Source organism: Oncorhynchus tshawytscha, linkage group LG13 (assembly GCF_018296145.1).
Source record: "Oncorhynchus tshawytscha isolate Ot180627B linkage group LG13, Otsh_v2.0, whole genome shotgun sequence".
Lineage (NCBI taxonomy): Eukaryota > Metazoa > Chordata > Actinopteri > Salmoniformes > Salmonidae > Oncorhynchus > Oncorhynchus tshawytscha.
In genome coordinates this window covers 78,598,978-78,620,401 of record NC_056441.1, presented here as the reverse complement: position 1 = coordinate 78,620,401, position 21,424 = coordinate 78,598,978, and the positions used below count along the sequence as shown (strand labels likewise).

The 21,424-nt window shown below is 42.9% G+C and overlaps 2 protein-coding genes and 1 pseudogene across 2 annotated transcripts; 1 reads left to right on the top strand and 2 right to left on the bottom strand.

Annotated features, from left to right (window-relative positions):
- Nucleotides 1–10,204: 10,204 nt before the first annotated feature.
- LOC112265987 (olfactory receptor 52D1-like) lies at nt 10,205–11,406 on the top strand. Its single transcript, XM_024443497.2, has one exon. The coding sequence runs from the start codon at nt 10,299–10,301 to the stop codon at nt 11,268–11,270; it is 972 nt and encodes a 323-aa protein (XP_024299265.1). The 5' UTR covers nt 10,205–10,298; the 3' UTR covers nt 11,271–11,406.
- A 3,424-nt stretch (nt 11,407–14,830) lies between these two features.
- Nucleotides 14,831–15,827, bottom strand: LOC112266177 (annotated as a pseudogene).
- A 523-nt stretch (nt 15,828–16,350) lies between these two features.
- Nucleotides 16,351–17,558, bottom strand: LOC112265986 (putative gustatory receptor clone PTE03). The gene has a single exon (XM_024443494.2). It carries the CDS (start codon nt 17,533–17,535, stop codon nt 16,603–16,605), a length of 933 nt encoding a protein of 310 aa, XP_024299262.1. The 5' UTR covers nt 17,536–17,558; the 3' UTR covers nt 16,351–16,602.
- Nucleotides 17,559–21,424: the final 3,866 nt, after the last annotated feature.

The following is a 21,424-nucleotide window of genomic DNA, read 5'->3' as shown; positions in this document are numbered from 1 at the left end:
TTCCCTGCTCTGATCACCTGGACTCACTCATCACCTGTTTATTACCTCCCCTATATGTGTCAGTTCCCTGCTCTGATCACCTGGACTCACTCATCACCTGTTTATTACCTCCCCTATATTTGTCAGTTCCCTGCTCTGATCACCTGGACTCACTCATCACCTGTTTATTACCTCCCCTATATGTTGTCAGTTCCCTGCTCTGATCACCTGGACTCACTCATCACCTGTTTATTACCTCCCCTATATGTGTCAGTTCCCTGCTCTGATCACCTGGACTCACTCATCACCTGTTTATTACCTCCCCTATATTGTCAGTTCCCTGCTCTGATCACCTGGACTCACTCATCACCTGTTTATTACCTCCCCTATATGTGTCAGTTCCCTGCTCTGATCACCTGGACTCACTCATCACCTGTTTATTACCTCCCTATATGTGTCAGTTCCCTGCTCTGATCACCTGGACTCACTCATCACCTGTTTATTACCTCCCTATATGTTGTCAGTTCCCTGCTCTGATCACCTGGACTCACTCATCACCTTTTATTACCTCCCCTATATTTGTCAGTTCCCTGCTCTGATCACCTGGACTCACTCATCACCTTTTTATTACCTCCCCTATATTTGTCAGTTCCCTGCTCTGATCACCTGGACTCACTCATCACCTGTTTATTACCTCCTCTATATGTGTCAGTTCCCTGCTCTGATCACCTGGACTCACTCATCACCTGTTTATTACCTCCCCTATATGTGTCAGTTCCCTGCTCTGATCACCTGGACTCACTCATCACCTGTTTATTACCTCCCCTATATGTGTCAGTTCCCTGCTCTGATCACCTGGACTCACTCATCACCTGTTTATTACCTCCCCTATATGTGTCAGTTCCCTGCTCTGATCACCTGGACTCACTCATCACCTGTTTATTACCTCCCCTATATTTGTCAGTTCCCTGCTCTGATCACCTGGACTCACTCATCACCTGTTTATTACCTCCCCTATATGTGTCAGTTCCCTGCTCTGATCACCTGGACTCACTCATCACCTGTTTATTACCTCCCCTATATGTGTCAGTTCCCTGCTCTGATCACCTGGACTCACTCATCACCTGTTTATTACCTCCCCTATATTTGTCAGTTCCCTGCTCTGATCACCTGGACTCACTCATCACCTTTTTATTACCTCCCCTATATTTGTCAGTTCCCTGCTCTGATCACCTGGACTCACTCATCACCTGTTTATTACCTTCCCTATATGTGTCAGTTCCCTGCTCTGATCACCTGGACTCACTCATCACCTGTTTATTACCTCCCCTATATTTGTCAGTTCCCTGCTCTGATCACCTGGACTCACTCATCACCTTTTTATTACCTCCCCTATATTTGTCAGTTCCCTGCTCTGATCACCTGGACTCACTCCTCACCTGTTTATTACCTCCCCTATATGTGTCAGTTCCCTGCTCTGATCACCTGGACTCACTCATCACCTGTTTATTACCTCCCTATATTTGTCAGTTCCCTGCTCTGATCACCTGGACTCACTCATCACCTGTTTATTACCTCCCCTATATTTGTCAGTTCCCTGCTCTGATCACCTGGACTCACTCATCACCTGTTTATTACCTCCCCAGTTCCCTGCTCTGATATTTATTACCTCCCCTATATGTGTCAGTTCCCTGCTCTGATCACCTGGACTCACTCATCACCTGTTTATTACCTCCCCTATCACCTGTGTCAGTTCCCTGCTCTGATCACCTGGACTCACTCATCACCTGTTTATTACCTCCCCTATATTTGTCAGTTCCCTGCTCTGATCACCTGGACTCACTCATCACCTGTTTATTACCTCCCTATATGTGTCAGTTCCCTGCTCTGATCACCTGGACTCACTCATCACCTGTTTATTACCTCCCCTATATTTGTCAGTTCCCTGCTCTGATCACCTGGACTCACTCATCACCTGTTTATTACCTCCCTATATGTGTCAGTTCCCTGCTCTGATCACCTGGACTCACTCATCACCTGTTTATTACCTCCCCTATATTTGTCAGTTCCCTGCTCTGATCACCTGGACTCACTCATCACCTGTTTATTACCTCCCCTATATTTGTCAGTTCCCTGCTCTGATCACCTGGACTCACTCATCACCTGTTTATTACCTCTCCCCTATGTGTCAGTTCCCTGCTCTGATCACCTGGACTCACTCATCACCTGTTTATTACCTCCCCTATATGTGTCAGTTCCCTGCTCTGATCACCTGGACTCACTCATCACCTGTTTATTACCTCCCCTATATGTGTCAGTTCCCTGCTCTGATCACCTGGACTCACTCATCACCTGTTTATTACCTCCCCTATATGTGTCAGTTCCCTGCTCTGATCACCTGGACTCACTCATCACCTGTTTATTACCTCCCCTATATGTGTCAGTTCCCTGCTCTGATCACCTGGACTCACTCATCACCTTTTATTACCTCCCTATATTTGTCAGTTCCCTGCTCTGATCACCTGGACTCACTCATCACCTGTTTATTACCTCCCCTATATGTGTCAGTTCCCTGCTCTGATCACCTGGACTCACTCATCACCTGTTTATTACCTCCCCTATATGTGTCAGTTCCCTGCTCTGATCACCTGGACTCACTCAGTTCCCTGCTCTGATCACCTGGACTCACTCATCACCTGTTTATTACCTCCCCTATATTGTCTGAGTTCCCTGCTCTGATCACCTGGACTCACTCATCACCTGTTTATTACCTCCCTATATTTGTCAGTTCCCTGCTCTGATCACCTGGACTCACTCATCACCTGTTTATTACCTCCCTATATGTGTCAGTTCCCTGCTCTGATCACCTGGACTCACTCATCACCTGTTTATTACCTCCCCTATATTTGTCAGTTCCCTGCTCTGATCACCTGGACTCACTCATCACCTGTTTATTACCTCCCTATATTTGTCAGTTCCCTGCTCTGATCACCTGGACTCACTCATCACCTGTTTATTACCTCCCCTATATGTGTCAGTTCCCTGCTCTGATCACCTGGACTCACTCATCACCTGTTTATTACCTCCCCCCTGCTATATGTGTCAGTTCCTGCTCTGATCACCTGGACTCACTCATCACCTGTTTATTACCTCCCTATATGTGTCAGTTCCCTGCTCTGATCACCTGGACTCACTCATCACCTGTTTATTACCTCCCCTATATGTGTCAGTTCCCTGCTCTGATCACCTGGACTCACTCATCACCTGTTTATTACCTCCCCTATATTTGTCAGTTCCCTGCTCTGATCACCTGGACTCACTCATCACCTGTTTATTACCTCCCCTATATTTGTCAGTTCCCTGCTCTGATCACCTGGACTCACTCACACCTGTTTATTACCTCCCCTATATGTGTCAGTTCCTGCTCTGATCACCTGGACTCACTCATCACCTGTTTATTACCTCCCCTATATGTGTTCAGTTCCCTGCTCTGATCACCTGGACTCACTCATCACCTGTTTATTACCTCCCCTATATGTGTCAGTTCCCTGCTCTGATCACCTGGACTCACTCATCACCTGTTTATTACCTCCCTATATGTGTCAGTTCCCTGCTCTGATCACCTGGACTCACTCATCACCTGTTTATTACCTCCCTATATTTGTCAGTTCCCTGCTCTGATCACCTGGACTCACTCATCACCTGTTTTTATTACCTCCCCTATATGTGTCAGTTCCCTGCTCTGATCACCTGGACTCACTCATCACCTGTTTATTACCTCCCCTATATGTGTCAGTTCCCTGCTCTGATCACCTGGACTCACTCATCACCTGTTTATTACCTCCCCTATATGTGTCAGTTCCCTGCTCTGATCACCTGGACTCACTCATCACCTGTTTATTACCTCCCTATATGTGTCAGTTCCCTGCTCTGATCACCTGGACTCACTCATCACCTTTTATTACCTCCCCTATATTTGTCAGTTCCCTGCTCTGATCACCTGGACTCACTCATCACCTGTTTATTACCTCCCTATATTTGTCAGTTCCCTGCTCTGATCACCTGGACTCACTCATCACCTGTTTATTACCTCCCTATATTTGTCAGTTCCCTGCTCTGATCACCTGGACTCACTCATCACCTGTTTATTACCTCCCCTATATGTGTCAGTTCCCTGCTCTGATCACCTGGACTCACTCATCACCTGTTTATTACCTCCCCTATATGTGTCAGTTCCCTGCTCTGATCACCTGGACTCACTCATCACCTGTTTATTACCTCCCTATATGTGTCAGTTCCCTGCTCTGATCACCTGGACTCACTCATCACCTGTTTATTACCTCCCTATATGTGTCAGTTCCCTGCTCTGATCACCTGGACTCACTCATCACCTGTTTATTACCTCCCCTATATGTGTCAGTTCCCTGCTCTGATCACCTGGACTCACTCATCACCTGTTTATTACCTCCCCTATATGTGTCAGTTCCCTGCTCTGATCACCTGGACTCACTCATCACCTGTTTATTACCTCCCTATATGTGTCAGTTCCCTGCTCTGATCACCTGGACTCACTCATCACCTGTTTATTACCTCCCTATATGTGTCAGTTCCCTGCTCTGATCACCTGGACTCACTCATCACCTGTTTATTACCTCCCTATATGTGTCAGTTCCCTGCTCTGATCACCTGGACTCACTCATCACCTGTTTATTACCTCCCCTATATGTGTCAGTTCCCTGCTCTGATCACCTGGACTCACTCATCACCTGTTTATTACCTCCCCTATATATGTGTCAGTTCCCTGCTCTGATCACCTGGACTCACTCATCACCTGTTTATTACCTCCCCTATATGTGTCAGTTCCCTGCTCTGATCACCTGGACTCACTCATCACCTGTTTATTACCTCCCTATATGTGTCAGTTCCCTGCTCTGATCACCTGGACTCACTCATCACCTGTTTATTACCTCCCCTATATGTGTCAGTTCCCTGCTCTGATCACCTGGACTCACTCATCACCTGTTTATTACCTCCCCTATATGTGTCAGTTCCCTGCTCTGATCACCTGGACTCACTCATCACCTGTTTATTACCTCCCCTATATTTGTCAGTTCCCTGCTCTGATCACCTGGACTCACTCATCACCTGTTTATTACCTCCCCTATATGTGTCAGTTCCCTGCTCTGATCACCTGGACTCACTCATCACCTGTTTATTACCTCCCCTATATGTGTCAGTTCCCTGCTCTGATCACCTGGACTCACTCATCACCTGTTTATTACCTCCCTATATGTGTCAGTTCCCTGCTCTGATCACCTGGACTCACTCATCACCTGTTTATTACCTCCCTATATGTGTCAGTTCCCTGCTCTGATCACCTGGACTCACTCATCACCTGTTTATTACCTCCCCTATATGTGTCAGTTCCCTGCTCTGATCACCTGGACTCACTCATCACCTGTTTATTACCTCCCCTATATGTGTCAGTTCCCTGCTCTGATCACCTGGACTCACTCATCACTGTTTATTACCTCCCTATATGTGTCAGTTCCCTGCTCTGATCACCTGGACTCACTCATCACCTGTTTATTACCTCCCCTATATGTGTCAGTTCCCTGCTCTGATCACCTGGACTCACTCATCACCTGTTTATTACCTCCCCCTATATGTGTCAGTTCCCTGCTCTGATCACCTGGACTCACTCATCACCTGTTTATTACCTCCCTATATGTGTCAGTTCCCTGCTCTGATCACCTGGACTCACTCATCACCTGTTTATTACCTCCCCTATATGTGTCAGTTCCCTGCTCTGATCACCTGGACTCACTCATCACCTGTTTATTACCTCCCCTATATGTGTCAGTTCCCTGCTCTGATCACCTGGACTCACTCATCACCTGTTTATTACCTCCCTATATGTGTCAGTTCCCTGCTCTGATCACCTGGACTCACTCATCACCTGTTTATTACCTCCCTATATGTGTCAGTTCCTGCTCTGATCACCTGGACTCACTCATCACCTGTTTATTACCTCCCCCTATATTTGTCAGTTCCCTGCTCTGATCACCTGGACTCACTCATCACCTGTTTATTACCTCCCCTATATGTTTCAGTTCCCTGCTCTGATCACCTGGACTCACTCATCACCTGTTTATTACCTCCCCCTGCTATATGTGTCAGTTCCTGCTCTGATCACCTGGACTCACTCATCACCTGTTTATTACCTCCCCTATATGTGTCAGTTCCCTGCTCTGATCACCTGGACTCACTCATCACCTGTTTATTACCTCCCCTATATGTGTCAGTTCCCTGCTCTGATCACCTGGACTCACTCATCACCTGTTTATTACTCTCCCTATATGTGTCAGTTCCCTGCTCTGATCACCTGGACTCACTCATCACCTGTTTATTACCTCCCCTATATGTGTCAGTTCCCTGCTCTGATCACCTGGACTCACTCATCACCTGTTTATTACCTCCCCTATATGTGTCAGTTCCCTGCTCTGATCACCTGGACTCACTCATCACCTGTTTATTACCTCCCCTATATGTGTCAGTTCCCTGCTCTGATCACCTGGACTCACTCATCACCTGTTTATTACCTCCCTCTATATGTGTCAGTTCCCTGCTCTGATCACCTGGACTCACTCATCACCTGTTTATTACCTCCCCTATATGTGTCAGTTCCCTGCTCTGATCACCTGGACTCACTCATCACCTGTTTATTACCTCCCCTATATGTGTCAGTTCCCTGCTCTGATCACCTGGACTCACTCATCACCTGTTTATTACCTCCCTCTATATGTGTCAGTTCCCTGCTCTGATCACCTGGACTCACTCATCACCTGTTTATTACCTCCCCTATATGTGTCAGTTCCTGCTCTGATCACCTGGACTCACTCATCACCTGTTTATTACCTCCCCTATCACCTGGACTCACTCATCACCTGTTTATTACCTCCCTATGCTCTGATCACCTGGACTCACTCATCACCTGTTTATTACCTCCCCTATATGTGTCAGTTCCCTGCTCTGATCACCTGGACTCACTCATCACCTGTTTATTACCTCCCCTATATGTGTCAGTTCCCTGCTCTGATCACCTGGACTCACTCATCACCTGTTTATTACCTCCCCTATATGTGTCAGTTCCCTGCTCTGATCACCTGGACTCACTCATCACCTGTTTATTACCTCCCTATATGTGTCAGTTCCCTGCTCTGATCACCTGGACTCACTCATCACCTGTTTATTACCTCCCCTATATGTGTCAGTTCCCTGCTCTGATCACCTGGACTCACTCATCACCTGTTTATTACCTCCCCTATATGTGTCAGTTCCCTGCTCTGATCACCTGGACTCACTCATCACCTGTTTATTACCTCCCCTATATGTGTCAGTTCCCTGCTCTGATCACCTGGACTCACTCATCACCTGTTTATTACCTCCCCTATATTTGTCAGTTCCCTGCTCTGATCACCTGGACTCACTCATCACCTGTTTATTACCTCCCCTATATGTGTCAGTTCCCTGCTCTGATCACCTGGACTCACTCATCACCTGTTTATTACCTCCCTATATTTGTCAGTTCCCTGCTCTGATCACCTGGACTCACTCATCACCTGTTTATTACCTCCCCTATATTTGTCAGTTCCCTGCTCTGATCACCTGGACTCACTCATCACCTTTTTATTACCTCCCTCACTCATCACCTATTATTTGTCAGTTCCCTGCTCTGATCACCTGGACTTCCCTGCTCTGATCACCTGGACTCACTCATCACCTGTTTATTACCTCCCTATATGTGTCAGTTCCCTGCTCTGATCACCTGGACTCACTCATCACCTGTTTATTACCTCCCCTATATGTGTCAGTTCCCTGCTCTGATCACCTGGACTCACTCATCACCTGTTTATTACCTCCCCTATATGTGTCAGTTCCCTGCTCTGATCACCTGGACTCACTCATCACCTGTTTATTACCTCCCCTATATGTGTCAGTTCCCTGCTCTGATCACCTGGACTCACTCATCACCTGTTTATTACCTCCCCTATATTTGTCAGTTCCCTGCTCTGATCACCTGGACTCACTCATCACCTGTTTATTACCTCCCCTATATGTGTCAGTTCCCTGCTCTGATCACCTGGACTCACTCATCACCTGTTTATTACCTCCCCTATATGTGTCAGTTCCCTGCTCTGATCACCTGGACTCACTCATCACCTGTTTATTACCTCCCTATATGTGTCAGTTCCCTGCTCTGATCACCTGGACTCACTCATCACCTGTTTATTACCTCCCCTATATGTTGTCAGTTCCCTGCTCTGATCACCTGGACTCACTCATCACCTGTTTATTACCTCCCCTATATTTGTCAGTTCCCTGCTCTGATCACCTGGACTCACTCATCACCTTTTTATTACCTCCCCTATATTTGTCAGTTCCCTGCTCTGATCACCTGGACTCACTCATCACCTTTTTATTACCTCCCCTATATTTGTCAGTTCCCTGCTCTGATCACCTGGACTCACTCATCACCTTTTTATTACCTCCCCTATATTTGTCAGTTCCCTGCTCTGATCACCTGGACTCACTCATCACCTTTTTATTACCTCCCCTATATTTGTCAGTTCCCTGCTCTGATCACCTGGACTCACTCATCACCTGTTTATTACCTCCCCTATATGTGTCAGTTCCCTGCTCTGATCACCTGGACTCACTCATCACCTGTTTATTACCTGTTTATTACCTCCCTATATGTGTCAGTTCCCTGCTCTGATCACCTGGACTCACTCATCACCTGTTTATTACCTCCCCTATATTTGTCAGTTCCCTGCTCTGATCACCTGGACTCACTCATCACCTGTTTATTACCTCCCCTATATTTGTCAGTTCCCTGCTCTGATCACCTGGACTCACTCATCACCTTTTTATTACCTCCCCTATATTTGTCAGTTCCCTGCTCTGATCACCTGGACTCACTCATCACCTGTTTATTACCTCCCCTATATTTGTCAGTTCCCTGCTCTGATCACCTGGACTCACTCATCACCTTTTTATTACCTCCCCTATATTTGTCAGTTCCCTGCTCTGATCACCTGGACTCACTCATCACCTGTTTATTACCTCCCCTATATGTGTCAGTTCCCTGCTCTGTTCACCTGGACTCACTCATCACCTTTTTATTACCTCCCCTATATTTGTCAGTTCCCTGCTCTGATCACCTGGACTCACTCATCACCTGTTTATTACCTCCCCTATATTTGTCAGTTCCCTGCTCTGTTCCCCACTGCTGCATTCATTGTTTTTTGTCTGTATTATCAGTTTGCTGATGCTGTTCCCATCTCGTTCCATGTCCGTTCTTTATTAAATGTTTTACTGCAGTGAGTGCATAACCAGGCTAATAGCAAATAAAGTGAAAATGTTTTTTTTAAAGGTTTTAATGAAGCTTAGAAGAGCCATTGTTCTTAGAGAATTGTATATTTTCTCATTGTGGGAAGTTTATTGCACTAGAGAACAAAGGCTCCCAATGGAATATGCTTATTTTTAAGAATAGTTAATCATTTCTTAAATCTGAATATGTAATCTCATGTGCCAGGTTTATACGTTTTGTAAATTTATGAAAAGTCTTAGTTCAGCTGTAGTTGGCATCCTGATATGACATTTGCATTCTGAAAGAGATGATCTAATCATTTACATCATGTGTCAAATGGGTTGGCAGGGTAGCCTAGTGATTAGAGTGTTGGACTAGTAACCAAAAGGTTGCAAGTTCAAATCCCTGAGCTGACAAGGTACAAACCCACTGTTTCTAGGCTGTCATTGAAAATAAGAATATGTTCTTAACTGACTTGCCTAATTAAATTAAATAAAGTAAAAAGAGAACTCATTACATGGAAGGCTGAGTATCTGTGTGTTTTTGCTCATCCCTTTTACTTGAATGATGAATTAAGGTCACTAATTAGTAAGGAACTCCCCTGACCTGGTTGTCTAGGTCTTAATTTAAAGGAAAATCCAAAAACCCACTGACACTCAGCCCTCCATAGAATACGTTTGACACCCTTGAATTATATTGTCCAATCACCACCTCCAAAATCCATTAATACATTATTAATGACAGACCAATAATATTTTGAGGTAAGGTTGTAGAACCACAAAGCACAGGATCAGCTTTCTTATAAATATACAACCACATGCTTCCATGTTATACACTCTACATCTCCAAGGCTATCAGTCAATAACAATTGCTGTTCATTTAAGTTAATGTTTTATGACATTTTTAGAATTCTTCAAGCTGCCGTGAGGTTCAACGTTACAGGAGGATGGGGAACCGAACCATAGATGTACTCAACGCTGTTTTTATAATGGGCCAAATAGACTTGTCTTCTGAAGGGAAATATTTGACTGTCCTAATTGGCTCTCTCATCTACTTATTTACACTGTTCGGTAACCTGTCTTTGCTTGCGGTTATAGTTTTCAACAGAAATCTACACGGGCCTATGTATCTGTTCCTTCTCAACTTATCCATCAATGACTTGATCGGTATCAGCGCCATGATTCCAAGGGTCATGTCAGATGTATTGTCTGAAGATATGCACATCACTTACCCAGCATGCTTGATTCAGGCTTTCTGTATTCATATGTATGGCGGAGCGACACTTCTCATATTGTCTATCATGTCGTTTGATCGCTACATAGCTATCTGTCATCCACTAAGGTACCACTCCATCATGACTAAAAACACTGTTGTAAGTCTCATTGCCTCTGCTTGGCTGATTGACTTTCTACTGGTTGGGATCCTGTTCGGGCTCACGTTGCGTTTCCCTGTTTGTAAAACAGTTATCGTGAACATCTATTGTGACAACATGTCCCTGTTAAGACTGACCTGTGCAACAGAAACCACAGTGAACAACATCTATGGCTTATTTATCACAGGTCTACTCCATGGGGCAGGGGCTTTTTCTGTGGTCTTCTCCTACTCACTCATTCTATTCACATGCTTTAGAGGTAGTGACTCTGATGCCAAGCTAAAGGCCTTGCATACATGTGCCACACACCTGCTTGTCTTTCTAATCTATGAGTTCTCAGGTATCATTGTTGTCCTTGTGTATCGAATACCAAACACTCCTCTCCTACTTCAGACATTTGCAGGAATGATATTTGTCATATTTCCTCCAGGTCTGAACCCAGTAATATATGGTATCAAAACTAAAAAGATTAGAGTGAAATTACTTCAGCTTTTCTCCATGGCCAAAGGTTCAGTTAGAGTAGTAAAAGTCAATAGTGTAACTTAATAATGTAACGTTAATTATTTGTTGTCCTGTTTGTTATACGTTTACATTAGTATTGTCAAGGAAAATAATTCTCAAGAGGAATGTATGATAAAAAGCATAGGGAAGTCACTATGTTAGAAAGCATAGGGACCAGAAGAGGAGCTATAGGTGGATGGGCTCATTGTAATGGCACAGTGAGGAGGAGACTGAGGTCATTGATTATTCCTTCCTCAACGTGCAGATCCTGTGGTCTAGCAGTCACTCTCACGGCCAGTCATATACTGCTCTGCATTGCAGACCAGGGATCAATCCCTGCATCCACCCCGTCTACTGTTGTCCCACTTGCCTGTCTCCTCCTCTGTTTCTATCTGTAAAGGGCTTATATATATTGTTCATTGATTAGTCAATTTATGTGATTGTGTTTCAAGTCACCAGAATTACCACAAAAATTTATTTTTAACCTTTAATAGGTTTAATTAGCAAATATAATTTCCTCCGTTTACAGTATTTTCATTTTTACTTTGGTTTTGTGTTCGAAAACTGTTGGCTGGAATATCACTTCTCTCATAAAATATCAAATAAATTATGTGAATCATTTTTTCAATTTGTAAACTACACTTTCCACCACTCTTTCCCTGACACATTCTCAGTTTGCATTTGTAGTATTGTTTTATGTAATTGATTCAACCTCTATGGCACTGAAATGAATCTGTCCTCTGATGAAGGGTGCTATCTATGCAACATGATTTTTCAGTCATCAGACCAAATCCTCAGAAGCCATGTGGGCTAAACCCGCCCATATTTTCTGAGAGGATGCTGATCAAGTCCTCGACTGGAGAATTTCCAGACTCAATCAGCGATATTCAATGTGGAGTCGAGGCTATATTTGGTGCAGAACAAAGTCACTAGAGGGCGCTATGAACTAATTTGGACAACGAAGTGTGTTCATTTTTTATCAGTTCATCAACATTGTTCTAATCAGCATCCCAGACCTAAGTAGAAATGGGTATGTCTCATTCAATACATTTGAAATCTGTCTTGTTTTGTGGTATCCACAAACGAAACATGGGTTTGGAAGATGGAGAGAAGAGGAACAATTAGGCCTACATCTAGGTCATCATACAACAAGCACACTGATATCATATCTTTAATGTGGAGAGACAGCCAAATACACCAGACATAATGCATAAGCCTACATATGAGATGTATAACAATTACTTTTCCATTTTAGTCATTCAGCAGAGCGACTTACATGAGCAATAAGGGTTAAGTGCCTTGCTCAAGGGCACGGACAGATTTTTCACCTAGTCAGCTCAGGGATTTGAACCAGTGAACTTTCGGTTACTGGTCCTCTTAACAGCTACTTACCACCCCTAGTTTTTATGTTAGTATTTGAGAATCCAGGGAAAGACTACTGGAGTGTAAACTGGGCAAAATAACATTATTTAACCAAATCAGACCAACGTTGAAGATGGATATTGGAAATAATTTTATCAATTTTAGACACATTTTCACAGATCAATAAAAGTAACGTCAAGATGAGTCCATGTCTCACGCCATCTGTGGTGTTGATCGATCTTTAGTCTGTAATCCCAATGAATTAGGAAAGATAGGCACCAAATAATATGAAATGAGGTGGTGCCTATGCATTTTAAAATGTGGAGTCATTCTTCAACGCAGACTGTTTTAACCATGATCAAACATGTCACAGGGTGGCATTCGTCATAGGAGTCATCAAATTGCTTTAAATGTCTCTCATAGTTTGATGTCTAAGGGAAGGTCTCAATTGCATATTTCTTTCTTCCTCTCCGCTCTCCTCATCTCCTTCTCAAAACCCATTGGAGGAGAAGGTCAGAGGGGCGGGACCTCTGGCTTTCTTATCCAATGGGTTTTGAGAAGGAGATGAGGAGAGAGAACAAGAGGAGAATGCAATTGAAATCTTCCAATTGACAGCGTGATTTACATTTTCGTGTGAAACCTTGCCAATCCATAAAATGTACAGGCCTGAAACCTCCTTACTAGTTTATTCAAAATATGATCTACTTACATTGACTGTTGTTGGTTGCCACATACAATTTTTTAAGTGTATTTGTAGGGTTATTTAGTTTGTTCCAACTATATCAGTCTCTGATTAACATTAGCTTCACAGGGCCGAAAATGAATGGCACTCAACAATGGTTGTTATATCATTTCCCATGTCCGTTAGAAATCAAGTGAGGGATTTCTTGACAACCCGTGGTGTTCAAAATGGCTTATTGGTTTTGGAATACAAGTGATACATTTACAGCTATGAAGATAAATATAACAACAATTGGAACATCAAGCTTTCAGACTGTAAAATACAACAACATAGCCTAAATACAACCACACTAAAAAGACTGTGACAAATGTCAACAATTAATATAGATTTAGATTAATTATGAATGAGTTATTTTCAAATCTATGTCTACCACTGAAAACATAGACTGGATGGAAAGATCTTTGTCTGCAAGAAATTAATTACTTTTACTTTGATTTGTTTTAAGACAATATATGATTGGATTTAAAGTTGGGAGGAATATTAAAACCTCTTAAGGATTAGCCCATTTTTTTCAATTTTGGCCTAAAATGACATACCCAAATCTAACTGCCTGTTTCTCAGGCCTTGAAGCAAGGATATTTGATTTGATTTGATGTGGATCTCTTTTAGTCCCCATTAGGACTAATCTTACAAGAGTCCTTAAACATTAAAATACAATTTATAATACGAACACATTTTCACATATAACACACAAACATACATAATATACTAACATAATGACCCAATAAATACTCAATCTAAAAAATATTGATTATTCATCTACTATAGTCCCCACAACATTTCTATATATTAAATTTAAATATTTTTAAAATAATGTTTAAATGTATATCTCAAAAGGTTTCAGGTTTGCTCAATTATTATTATTTTTTTTTTATTGCTCTAAATCGAAATGTTCTTTTGCCTATTTCTCTTTTCTGTCTGGATAACACATAGATCTATTCCTTGTATTTATGGAATGCATATGCATATTCTAAATACCATTTCAAAGGAAACACTTTGAAGTTTATGGAAACGTGAAAGGAATGAAGTAGAATATAACACAATAGATCTGGTAAAAGACAATACAAAGAAAAAAACAACCATTCTTTTTTGTTTTGTACCATCGTCTTTGAAATGCATTAGAAAGGCCATAATGTATTATTCCAGCCCAGGTGCAATTCCGTTTTTGGTGTATGTGCAAAGTTTTAGACTGATCCAATGATCCATTGCATTTCTGTTCAAAATTTTGTATCAGGACTGCCCAAATATGCCTAATTTGTTTATTAATAACTTTTCATGTTCAAAATTGTGCACTCTCCTCAAACAATAACATGGTATTCTTTCACTGTAATAGCTACTGTAAATTGGACAGTTCAGTTAGATTAACAATAATTCAAGCTTTCTGCCAATATCAGATATGTCTATGTCCTGGGAAATGTTCTTGTTACTTACAACCTCATGCTAATCGTATTAGCCTACCTTAGCTCAAACGACGGAAGGGACACCGATCCCAAAGACATTTTTATGTGGAAACCCCTATGAGTCTCTGTAATTGCGGGGGAAATTGGCTCAGTCGGTATGAAATAATGGTGAGAAGCCCTAAACACGTGAAGAGGAGAAAACTATTAAATGTGTAGCATAAGTCTGCAGAACTTTGCCTTTAGTGTCAGCTGATCCTTTGTTCCTGAAACATGTGACAAGTACATGAAAGTAAGTGTAGAGAATGGTCCAAACAACTATGACCTGCATGAGGGCAGGAATAAAGAGACCATAGATGTTATTGATGGCTGTGTTAGAACAGACCAGTTTCAACAGGGAGGTGTTGTCACAGCAGGATTGTGTCATCAGAGATCTACAGCGTGGTAACCCAAGCAGCAGGTAAAAGAGCCCCCTCATCAAAATCAAGTCACACACCCATAAAAGTGTGATTTTCATGAAATGAGCATTGGTCATAATTGTGTTGCACCTCAAAGGGCAATATATGCCAATATATCTGTCACGTGCCATAGCATTCAGGATGAACACTGCTCCCGTCCCATAGATATGAATAAAGAAAACTTGTGAAACAAGCAGAGTATTGAAAGGTGCCTGTGTCAAGTGAAAGCTCTTTGATGACCTGCGTAAAGAGTGCCGTGGAGCCTGTAAGGTCATTGATGGGAAGGTTTAGCAGCAGAAGATATATGGGCTGGAGGAGCCTCCTGTTGAGGACGATGGTAAAAATCAGGTCCAGGTTACAGGCATTCAGCTCAGTGCAGCAAAGGCACTTTCAGGGGGAGATCGAAGCCTTGCAGTGTCAAAACAGATGATGGATTTGATCAAAAGTTATCCATTGGTCAAGTTCAGATATCTTTATTTCAAAAAAGGGGATCCACAAATTATTTATGCTTGAAAAAACCTACTGTACACCTTTCAAAAATGGAAATGATTGACTTGTTATACTGTGGTGCCATTATCTAGGTAAATCTTAGTCTTTCTATCACAAATAGGCATACCTTCTCACAGGAACAAAGTACAGGCATAATAATTATACAATACAACTTAATTATACATGTAGAGCAGACAACTGATATGTGTCTTCTGCTTTTGTTACAATGAAATCTACTGTATTTACAATGACGGGGTAGGCGGTCACTTTAAATAAGAATTTGTTCTGAACTGACTTGCCCAGTTAAATAAAGGTTAAATAAAACAAAAATATATATATAAAAAATGTATTCTACATGAACGTCAAGTCAGTCAGGCCCTAGCCGCACACAATCACACGCACACACACACACACACACACACACACACACACACACACACACACACACACACACACACACACACACACACACACACACACACACACACACACACACACCACACACACACACACACACACACACACACACACACACACACACACACACACACACACACACACACACACACACACACACACACACACACACACACACACACACACCACACACACCACACACACACACATACACACACTATTTTGTGCTGTCTTTGTTATTGTTATTAAAATGCTGAAGAATGACAAAACAAAACATGTTAGACACAACTTACTCAACATGCTGTAGCCAACCCATAACCAATCTTAACCCATTACACTTTTGAACCAAAAAAAATAAATGTTGTCATTGTCTTGCACAAAAAGAGGGAACACAACTCTAATTGTCATTGACTGATTTACAAAGGAGAATTTCTTTATTTTATTGGGAAGGCCTTAAAAACTGTCTAAAGCCCATGCCATGTATTATACAGACTCATGCACAGTATTTATTCTCATTTAACTGAAGATACCTTCCGTTTGTAGAAACCCAGAACATTTTGTCGAATTTCTTTAGTTTTTAGACCATATATGAGGGGATTGAGAATGGGAGGGAACACCATAACTGACATCCCAAAAGCCCTCCTCAAGGAAGGGGCTGCTTGCTCAAATCGATGAGCTATCAGGCTAAAGCAGGCGTTGAACTCTAAGAATAAGAACACTACAAGATGTGTACCACATGTCTGAATGGCCTTGCTCCGGGCATCAGATGACTTATTCAAGACACAGCTGAGCAGGATCTGGATATATGTAAATGTAACCACTATCAACGATACACCCTGAAAGACAGCTGTTATCAACAACCCATAGTAGTTGTTTATACGTGTGTCATCACAAATGAGCCTCACCAATGACGGATTGTTACAATAAATGTCCACTATTGTTGTTCTGCAGATCTTGAAGCGAGTGACCAGAGCCAACAGAACCACAATCAGGGTAATGACCAAAAGCCACATGAAAATGATGATTTTCATCAAGTTATTGGAACTCATGATGGAGTTATACCTCAGTGGACAGCAGATTGCGATATACCTGTCATAAGCCATGCCAGTCAGGATAGTTAAGGACCCAGCTCCGTACAGGTGGACGAGCAGAGCTTGGAGGTAGCATGCAGGGTAGGAGATGGACCTGTTCTGAGCCAGGATGCTCACCAACAGCTGAGGGAAGAAGGCTGTAGCACCAATCAAGTCATTGATAGGCATGTTGAAGAGTAGGATAAACATGGGTTTATGCAGCTTTCTGTCCAGGGCTATGGTGGATAAAACCATCACGTTACAAAACACAATGAAACAGTACGTAAGGGTTCCAAAAAGGAATGCTGGGTAAACACCTGATGGAGCTATGGCCAGTGATTCCATGCTCAACATGTATGTAGAGTTTGTATACATAACTACTGTAGGATGATTTTGTAATTGCCTTCTGGAAAGCAGCCCACCTGAAATAATACAGAAATAGTTATATAGTCTTCAGCACAAATGTTTGTCCAATGAATATACTGAATTAAAAGAGCACAATGTTGCCTACTGCAACGCACATGATGTTGTTGGAACTGCAACAAATATGACAGAAAGAACACCTCTACAACTAAAATGAACAAAACAAAAATCAAAATAATACATATATACATATATAGATATAGATATTTTGCAACTGTTAAACATAACACATATTTTTCTTTGCCTAATGGAAACACATGAATTACATCTACCATATTTATGTGATAATGCCCAAGATCTCTGGAATATCCTTTTAACCATTCAACCTTCAGGATTAGACCCACCCGTTGTATAATAATTAAAGCATGCCTACTTCTCTCTTCCTGGATGTCAGCCCACGACCAGAGCTGGAGGCTACCTTCAGTTGTGACCCTGTGTGACGGCTCCCTGACAGGCCCTTTTTATTGCCTCAATATCAGTAAAGGACAGCCCTTTAGTGTCCTAGAGGTCTGTCACCTAGCTGATGTAACCTGGGAACCTCCTGACATATGTGCTGCTGTGTAGTCTACTTAATGATTACAAATGTTAAAACAACTTTTGCAATATTATCAACTCCTTAGATTAACATGTCATTCACTGGTGACTTAGATGATGTAGCAAAACTGTTCAGAGTTCTCCCATTAAATGTAGCTAACACTGAATTGTGATCAGGTAAACGAAGCCAGGTTTTCGGTTGCTGACTCTCTTCCATCATCCATATTTTGCCAGTTATCTGTTTAATATGTAACTTGGGTGAACTATCAGTATTTATAACAGCCCCACATGTATGAAACAAGTGAACTATCGCTTTCGAGCAGCCCAATGTATATTATGAGGCCACCAAACTGTTCCTTTACAACAGCCCAATGTGTATGACGTCAAGTGTATTTTTGTATGTATTCTTGTAAATAACAGCTTGTTCACGATATCTCAGGAAGTCTGCAGGTTTTGCTCGCCTGAGAGTATCTCATGATAAGCTGTAGACCACACTATCTACCTTGAGAGTTTTCATCTGTATTTTTCATAGCTGTCTATATACCACAACAGACTGATGCTGGCACTAACACTGCACTCAATGAGCTGTATTCCGCCGTAAACAAACAGGAAAACGCTCATCCAGAAGCGGCGCTCCTAGTAGCCGGGGACTTTAATGCAGGGAAACTTAAATCCATCTTACCAAATTTCTATCAGCATGTTAAATGTGCAACCAGAGGGGAAAAATCTCTGCACCACCTTTATTCCACACACAGAGACACATACAAAGCTTTCCGCAGCCGATGTGAGACCTTTAAACAGGTCAACATTCACAAGGCCGCAGGGCCAGACAGATTACAAGGACGTGTACTGCGAGCATGCGCAGACCAACTGGCGAGTGTCTTCACCAAAATGTTCAACCTCTCCCTGTCCGAGTCTGTATTACCAACATGTTTAAGCACACAATCATAGTCCCTGTGGCCAAGAACACTAATGTAACCGGCCTTAATGTCTACTAACCCATAGCACTTACGTCTGTAGCCATGAAGTGCTTTGAAAGGCACCATTATCCAGAAACCCTAGACTCACTCCAATTTGCATACCGCCCTAACAGATTCACTGATGATGCAATCTCAATTGCACTCCACACTGCCCTATCCTACCTGGACAAAAGGAACACCTATGTGAGAATGCTATTCATTGGTTACAGCTCAGCGTTCAACATCATAGTGCCTTCAATTCTCATCAACAAGCTAAAGGACCCTGGGACTAAACACCTCCCTCTGCAACTGTATCCTGGACTTCCTGACGGGCCGCCCCAGGTGGTATGAGTAGGTATCAACACATCCGCCACGCTGATCCTCAACACAGGGGCCCCTCAGGGGTGTGTGCTCAGTCCCCTCCAGTACTCCCTGTTCACTCATGACTGCACAGCCAGCCAGGCAAGACTCCAACACCATCATTAAGTTTGCCGATGACACAACAGTGGTAGGCCTGATCACAGACAACAACGAGACAGCTTATAGGGAGGTGGTCATGGACGTGGCCATGTGGTGGCAGAACAACAACCTCTCCCTCAATGTGATCAAGACAAACGAGATGATTGTGGACTACATATGTTAATCTTGGCTATATTTAGCACTTTTCTGGGATGCTTGATTGTTTTCATTGCTTTACTGGGAAGCTTAGCAGCATGTTATTTATGTTAGTGCAGGGTGAACTGCACACAGTGGACTTCCTGCTAAGGCACACCCCCTCAGTGCTAAAAGTATATATCTGGGGTGGGTTGTCTATGTTTGTTTTTGTATGTTGTGTTTTGCGTTTGGCCTGGTATGGTTCTCAATCAGAAGCAGGTGTCGTTAGTTGTCTCTGATTGAGAATCGTACTTAGGTAGCCTTTTCCCACCTGTGTTTCGTGGGTGATTGTTTTCTGTCTTTGTGTATGTCACCAGACAGGACTGTTTCATTGCGTGTCATTCTCTTTGTTATTTTTGATTTAGTGTTCTGTGTTTAATAAATTCATCATGAACATGTACCACGCTGCGCATTGGTCCTCCGATCCTTCATACTCCTCAGACGACGAACGTTACAGAATCACCCACCAAAAAAGGACCAAGCAGCGTGGTATCGGGCAGCAGCAGAAATCTCTGGACTCATGGACATGGGAGGAGATTCTGGACAGAGAAGGACCCTGGGCACAGGCTAGGGAATATCGCCGCCCCAAGGCAGAGCTGGAGGCAGCGAAAGCTGAACGGTGGTGGTATGAGGAGGCAGCACGGCAGCGCGGCTGGGACGAGAGGCAGCCCCAAAAATGTATTGGGGGGGGGCACACGGGGAGTGTGGCTAAGTCAGGTAGGAGACCTGAGCCAACTCCCCGTGCTTACCGTGGAGAGAGGTGGACCAATACTCTACTCAGAAAACTGGATGCAGTTTATCACAGTGCCATCCGTTTTGTTACTAAATCACCTTATACCACCCACCACTGCGACCTGTATGCTCTAGTCGGCTCGCCCTCGCTACATGTTCGTCGCCAGACCCACTGGCTCAAGGTCATCTACAAGTCTATGCTTGGTAAAGCTCCGCCTTATCTCAGTTCAATGGTCACGATGGCAACACCCACCCGTAGCACGTGCTCCAGCAGGTGTATCACTGACCATCCCTAAAGCCAAAACCTAATTTGGCCGGCATTCCTTCCAGTTCTCTACTGCCTGCGACTGGAACGAATTGCAAAAATCTCTGAAGTTGGAGACTTTTATCTCCCTCACCAACTTTAAGCATCTGCTATCTGAGCAGCTAACCGATCGCTGCAGCTGTACATAGTCCATTGGTATATAGCCCACCCAATCTACCTACCTCAGCCCCATACTGTTTTATTTTATTTACTTTTCTGCTCTTTTGCACATCAGTATCTCTACCTGCACATGTTCATCTGCTCATTTATCACTCCAGTGTTAATCTGCTAAATTGTAATTATTCACTCCTATGGCCTATTTATTGCCTACCTCCTCATGCGTTTTGCACACAATGTATATAGATTCTCTTTTTTTTCTACTATGTTATTGACTTGTTTATTGTTTATTGTTTTCTCCATGTGTAACTCTGTGTTGTTGTCTGTTCACACTGCTATGCTTTATCTTGGCCAGATAAAGCATAGCAGTGTGAACAGACAAAAAAAGTTGCAAATGAGAACTTGTTCTCAACTAGGCTAACTGGTTAAATAAAGGTGAATCTTTTTATTTATTTTTTTAAGTCATTGAGACTGGGTAAGAGTACCAATTACACACACAGTTGTCTCATAGTCTGCTCGACTCTACAGACAAAATAGGCTT

Bases quoted from the DNA above. Each gene is read 5' to 3' on its own strand.
- LOC112265987 (XM_024443497.2), top strand. From the start codon at position 10,299: ATGGGGAACCGAACCATAGATGTACTCAACGCTGTTTTTATAATGGGC.
- LOC112265986 (XM_024443494.2), bottom strand. From the start codon at position 17,535: ATGTATACAAACTCTACATACATGTTGAGCATGGAATCACTGGCCATA.